General features: G+C 48.2%; 1 protein-coding gene across 2 annotated transcripts in view; it reads left to right on the top strand.

Annotated features, from left to right (window-relative positions):
• Positions 1–552: 552 nt before the first annotated feature.
• The window catches only part of clip1b (CAP-GLY domain containing linker protein 1b), a 51,413-nt gene continuing 45,046 nt past the window's right edge, over positions 553–6,919 (top strand). For both annotated transcript variants that reach the window (XM_056290523.1, XM_056290522.1), the window contains exons 1-3: positions 553–695; positions 3,965–4,152; positions 6,412–6,789. In XM_056290523.1, coding sequence (XP_056146498.1) covers positions 4,065–4,152; positions 6,412–6,789 — 466 coding nt within the window. In that variant the 5' untranslated portion in view covers positions 553–695; positions 3,965–4,064. The remainder of the gene's footprint in view (positions 696–3,964; positions 4,153–6,411; positions 6,790–6,919) is intronic.

Raw genomic sequence — 6,919 nt, 5'->3', positions numbered from 1 at the left:
AAAGAATAATAAGGGTCAGGGGTTATCATGTCAAAAGATTGTAATGTTTCAGGAAGAGATCTTTTTTTTGTTATTCACTATCCTAAGTGATTTAATAAGCTGATTTAATTCAGTGTAATTTTGATTGAATGACGTCATAATGGATGACTTCATAATGAATCATTTAATTTTTGACACGTTACATTTTGGAATAGGTTTTCGGTGTCTGTTTTTATGTAGCCGCACAGAGTAAAGGAATTGATAACATATTCGGTGGAACGGTTGCCATGGGTGACGTAGCAGATTTGCGTGTGTCACTGTGTACGCATTCATTTCCTCCAGAAAAACAAAAAGAAAAGCTTGAATAAATTCGCATTCGGGTAATACATGTGAAATAGTTTCCTCGTCTTTCCAAGGGGAAAAAAAAATTACATTTATCTTCCAAGTCTGACGATACTAGCCAGTAATTTGTGAGGGTGGGGGTATCCGCGAAGTTCCGACGGTCTCTCGGCGATGTTTTGGCGGTGACGTCACACGGCTGGGCGGGGCCGTCGGGCTGGGCTGGGCAGCGGTCCGGGGACGCGAGCGTCCGCGCAGACGGGCGCGGTGCGGAGGGAGCCCGCCGCTATTAACCGCGGAGGTGACGACGACGACAGCGGCGTTTCTCCACGGTAGACAAAGGGAGGCGATCAGGAACTTTCCCTACCCGGCTCCAAGTATGCTTTTCTCCTTTATTCTCCGAGCGGCTAGCTTCGTTCACCTGTCCTCGGTTGTGCTACCGCGCTAATCTCTACAGCTAGCTAGCTTTCGGGCGAATTCCAGCAGGGAGTGAGTGGGAGCGGACCGGGGCTCCGGCTAGTATCCGGAGCAGCGGGGAGTGAGTGGGAGCGGACCGGGGCTCCGGCTAGTATCCGGAGCAGCAGGGAGCGAGTGGGAGCGGAGCCGGAGCAGGGAGTGAGTGAGAGCGGACCGGGGCTCCGGCTAGTATCCGGAGCAGCAGGGAGTGAGTGGGAGCGGACCGGGGCTCCGGCTAGTATCCGGAGCGAAAATACCTGCAGTCGAACCGCGTTTGTAAGCCGTGACCACACGGCGTAATAGCGCTTGCGTGAACGACCACAGCGAAGGGGAACGAAACCAGTAACGTGGAGCGTCCAGCATCAGTCGCACCGCTGCAAAGGTGCCCGTCCTGCATCACGCAAGAGACCAGGTCGTGATCCAGCCCAGGTGACGTTTGCAGCGACAAATGCACGGGTCGACGTGAAGACATCGGGGGAAAGTTGTCTTCTGGAAGTCACGTGCGCACGCGCGGGCGTTGACAGCTCCAGGTGTGGACGCTGTGTCGTCATGGCGACCCCGAGAGCAGGGCAAAGCGGTTTGGATACTGGATAGATGGATGGGTGGAGATAGTGGGTGGAGGTCGACGTGTCGCTTGAATCGTATTTGATCACAGCGCTGGGTCGCTCTGAGGCAGGGCTGCTGTTTATTCTGCCAATGCATAATTATTTCTCTGTACTAGTAGGTGTAATTTTAAGGAGATAGTAGTGGTGTTGGACCAAGGCCACTGGTTAGACAATGTCCAGCCATCAAATGCTATGTGAATGGGTTAATCAGTGATATGATATGATGGATATGGGTTAATCGCTGATATGGACACGGATATGGATCTATATATGCTGATATGATCCCTCATCAACACAGGGATTTAGCAAACAGACCTTACAGCCAGACATGTAGATATTAAAGGGTCCAAGTACTGAATGTACTGCTAGAACCCTGTTGTTTTGGTTGGATTCTTATTATTAAAGTTCCAGGTCTTTATTTGTCACGTGTGCAAAATAACATTGAGTCATTCTGAACAATGAAATGCTTGTGACCAGGGGTCAGGTCAGCACCACTTGCAGAAAATAAGTAATAACATTAACGAAAAGGCATTAATAGAAGATTAAAGTACTAAAGTAGGGCTATAATAACAAATATCAGTAAATTACAGGGTTAGCAAGGCTAAAAACTGTGCCCCATTCTCAGCGTAAAATGCAGTACAGTGCAGATCTTAGTAAAATGAAATGTGTGCAGTAAGCACTAGCAGCAGTACGGTGCAAGGTAGCAGTAGATACGTATGGCAATGGATACATGGTTCAGTCGTATTATTAACTGTCCAATACCCTGGTGGTCTGGAGCTAGAAACTGTTCTTAAGTGTACGGGTCTGGCACCGGATGCTGGATCTGTAGATTTACTACTCTCTGGAGAGCCTTACTGTCACAGGCTGGGCAACTGGAACCAGTCAGGATGTTCTCTGTAGTGCATGTGTAACATTTCGTGAGGATATTAGGAGCCATTCTAAACTTCTTTAGCCTACTGAAGTAGAGGCAGTGGTGGGCAGATTTTTACCCCATTGTTGGTATGTAAAGTCCATGTTAAATGGACCGGACAGCACGCTCCATCTGCCGCACTTCCAACAACTCCTCTGAGCGGACTGTGAAACGGAGCTAACCGGGGGGGGGGGGTACACGAAGGTTGGTGTATAGGTGTCACAGTGTTGAAGAAATCATGCAGCCCTCAGAGAACATTTTTTGACTGGGGTAGTCCAACCTTGGGGGTCATCCCAGGTCGTCCTCTGTGTGGAGTTTGCATGTTCTCCCCGTGTCTGCGTGGGTTTCCTCCGGGGGCTGCGGTTTCCTCCCACAGTCCAAAGACATGTAGGTCAGGTGAATCGGCTGGACTAAATTGTCCCTAGGTGTGAATATGTGTATGTGTGTGGGCCCTGTGATGGTCTGGCGGCCTGTCCAGGGATTCTCCCCGCCTGCCGCCCACTGACTGCTGGGATAGGCTCCAGCATCCCCATGACCCTGAGAGCAGGATAAGCGGTTTGGATAATGGCTGGATGGATAATACTCCACTCCAATCCAATTTAGCTTGGCTGAGTCACCTGACCTACATGTCTTTGGACTGTGGGGGGAAACCGGAGCACCTGGAGGAAACCCACACAGACACGGGGAGAACATGCAAACTCCACACAGAGGACGACCCGGGATGACCCCCAAGGTTGAACTACCCCAGGGCTCGAACCCAGCACCTTCTCGCTGTGAGGTGACCGCGCTAACCACTGCGCTGCCGTGCCGCTGGATGATAACTCTTTCAGTGCAAATTAAGATGACATCAATCCTGACATTTCTGTATTTCTATATGTACCGTCTGTATTTATTAATTTTGTGATGAGATATGTATTCATTCTAGCGTTTTAATGAATTCTGCTGTGATTATTTAATTCTACTTTGACAGCCACTGAAAGCTGTAAATGAAAGGTTTATCTTAAAATTGTTGTGTTTAATCATAGAACTGATGCTACATGGAAAATTTTCTTTTTTGCTTCTTTCCCTTTTCTTCAAAAATACCATCAGAGATTGGTGTTTTTTGGCTGACATAAAACATAAAAAAGTAATCATGAGTGTATTTGTCTATTGGACTTCAATCACATTCACAACTTTGTGCAGCTTCTCCTTTTTTAATATTTCTCATATTTTACATTTGTACAGAAGTCAGAATGTCAGCATTGCGATATGAATCCCAAACAGTTAATCCAAACAATTTGATTTTTAATAACAGCAGTGTGTAATTCAGTGAGTATATACCAGCTTGTCATCAGCATATAATGCAAAGTTTTGTGCACACATCAATGTTGCACAATTTTTGTAATTGTGTCTCCATTGAAACATTGCATTAAGGTGACACCTGTTTCTGAAGTGGTCAGTATGCAGCAAGGGGCATAATGTGGACTATGGTAACTGTCTAGATAGAAGTCATGGAGCCAGAACCCCTAAAACCCGGAGTAGTTTACTGTTACTGTGGTCTGCTGTGATATCAGAAGTAGCCTACTTTATACATCCTGTAGCGTAGATAAGGTGACTACCAGTTCCTTTTTATTTTATTTTAAAGATCCTTTCATGTAATTTTCTGTGTGTGTTCTGTTGTTTGTGTCATTTCTAGCACCACTCTGTAAAATCGTGGCGTTGTTGGGTGGCGGAGAGGGCCCAGTCCCCCCGCGTGATCAGGCCAGCCCCCCCCACCCCCAAGCAGAGAAGTAGACATGAGTACAGGCAAGCCCAGTGGACTCAAACCTCCCAGCAAGATCAGCCGTGCAGCTGGGTTGCCAGTGAAGACATCCCCCTCCTCTGGTAAGAACTGCACAACACAGTCAGAGATAAGGACCTGGATCTGTGACGGCGTCCATGAGTAATTCAGTGATACTCATCTCAGAAACTACAGAGTTGTTGTAATTTCATTCAACCCAGTCTTATTTATAAGTGCCTAGACACAAAGATGTTCTTAAGCTGGAAAAAAACATTTTATTTATTTATTTATTTTGGGGAGGGTTTTCCCCATTTTTCTACCCACTTGTATCCGGCCAATCACCCTGCTCTCCGAGCCGTCCCGGTCGCTGTTCCACCCCCTCTGCCGATCTGGAGAGGGCTGCAGACTACTACATACCTCCTTCCATACATGTGGAGTCACCAGCCACTTCTTTTCACCTGACAGTGAGGAGTTTCAGCAGGGGGATGTAGCGCATGGGAGGATAACGCTATTCCTCCCAGTCTCCCCCCCCCCCCCGCCCCCGAACAGGCGCCCCGACCGACCAGAGGAGGTGCTGGTGAAGCGAACAGGACACATATCCACATCCGGCTTCCCACCTGCAGACACGGCCAACTGTGCCTGTAAGGACGCCCGACCAAGACGGAGATAACACGGGGATTCGAACCGTAGTCTGCAGCCCTCCCCAGATCAGCAGAGGGGGTGAAGCAGCGACCGGGACAGCTCAGAAGAGTGGGGTAATTGGCCAAGTATAATTGGGGAGAAAAAGGGGGGAAAATGCCCCCCTCCAAAAAATACGAGTGCACAGTGGTTGCAAAATAATAATAATGATCATAATAATATTTATACAGCACGTTTCAAAGCATACGTTTCAAAATGTTTTACATGTATAAAAACAAAACAAAACAATAAAACCACATATAATGTGGGTCTTAAAGGTGCTATACGTAATATTTAGAGGTGAAGTATTTATTAGATGAATTCTGTTTAGTCTGTTCACCTCTACTGGATCCATAGTAAAGCAGTCCTTCACATTTTCACATCGGTGACACATCAGTCTCATTTCATAAAACCAGCAAGATTTTACAGATCGTAATAACTGTTTAAATCGTTGATTATTTAATTAATTGTCAATATAATATTTCTGGGGGGAAGCAATATTTTTATTTTGTGTTTTTCAACAATCTCTGCGGTCATCTTAGTTTTAAATCATTATATTCATTTAGGGCGGCACGGTGGCGCAGTGGTTAGCACAGTCGCCTCCCAGCAAGTAGGTCCTGGGTTCGAGTCCTGGGGTAGTCCAACCTTGGTGGGTTGTCCCGGGTAGTCCTCTGTGTGGAGTTTGCATGTTCTCCCCGTGTCTGTGTGGGTTTCGTCCAGGTGCTTTGCTTTCCTCCCACAGTCCAAAGACAAGTAGGTCAGGTGAACTGGCCGTACTAAACTGTCCCTAGGTGTGTGTGTGTGTGTGTGTGTGTGTGTGTGTGTGTGTGTGTGTGTGTGTGTGTGTGTGTGTGTGTGTGTGTGTGTGTGTGTGTGTGTGTGTGTGTGTGTGTGTGTGTGTGTGGGCCCTGTGATGGCCTGGCGGCCTGTCCAGGGTGTCTCCCCACCTCCCGCCCAGTGGCTGCTGGGATAGGCTCCAGCATCCCCGCGACCCTTAGAGCAGGATAAGTGGTTTGAATAATGGATGGATGGATATATTCATTTCAGTACTAGTCTTCCCTCTGGCTCCTTTAAAAGGAAATGGAATAAAAATGCAGTAAAGGGGCGTCCGGGTAGCGTAGCGGTCTATTCCATTGCCTACCAACACGGGGATCACCAGTTCGAATCCCTGTGTTACCTCCAGCTTGGTCGGGCATCCCTACAGACACAATTGGCCGTGTCTGCAGGTGAGAAGCCGGATTTGGGTATGTGTCCTGGTCGCTGCACTAGCGCCTCCTCTGGCCGGTCGGGGCGCCTGTTCGGGGAGGGCGGAGGGGGAACTGGGGGGGGGGGGTGGCGTGATCCTCCCACATGCTAGGTCCCCCTGATGAAACTCCTCACTGTCAGGTAAAAAACAGTGATTGGTGACTCCACATGTATGGGAGGAGGTATGTGGTAGTCTGCAGCCCTCCCCAGATCGGCAGAGGGGGTGGAGCAGCGACCAGGGCAGCTCGGAAGGCTGGGGTAATTGGCTGGTGGAAAAAGGGGGAAAAATCCCCCCCCCAAAAAATGCAGTAAAAAAATGAAATCGGTGAGACAACAACAACTAAAAATGGATATAAGCTTTATGTTAGAAATAGTTTTCAGCGAGATGTAAAGGACACTACTGACTCTGCAGGTGTTACAAAGTATAACTGTCATTCTAGGTGCTCAAAAGCTGGTTCCCCCAGAGAAACCTGGTAGCGTGACCTCCTCCACCCGGGAAGGAACCGGAGACTTTCAAGTAGGAGAAAAGGTTTGGGTCAACGGCAACAAACCTGGCTATGTGCACTTTGTGGGGGGTACACAGTTTGCCCCTGGCCAGTGGGCGGGCATTGTGCTGGACGAACCTATCGGTAAAAACGATGGGTCAGTGGCAGGGGTCAGGTACTTCCAGTGCGAGGACGGAAAGGGAATATTCACTCGGCCTTCAAAATTATCCAGGACTCTACTTCCGGAAAAGACGGAAAACGGCGGGCGGGACAGCCCAGCCCAGGGGTCCTCGGCCACGAGCGAGTCTGCACCTGCTGGAACTACCTCAGCTGGTAAAGTCTGGCAAAGTTATTACCGACAAAGCAAATTAATACCAATGCTTATATTTTTGCTTCATAATTTGAGTGCAATATTTGCAAGATCATAATCATCATCATCATCACATTTATATAAGATCAGTAC

This window comes from Lampris incognitus, chromosome 12, assembly GCF_029633865.1.
Source record: "Lampris incognitus isolate fLamInc1 chromosome 12, fLamInc1.hap2, whole genome shotgun sequence".
Taxonomy (NCBI): Eukaryota; Metazoa; Chordata; class Actinopteri; order Lampriformes; family Lampridae; genus Lampris; species Lampris incognitus.
Note: the sequence above shows the minus strand (reverse complement) of the source record. Positions and strands in the feature narration are given on the sequence as shown.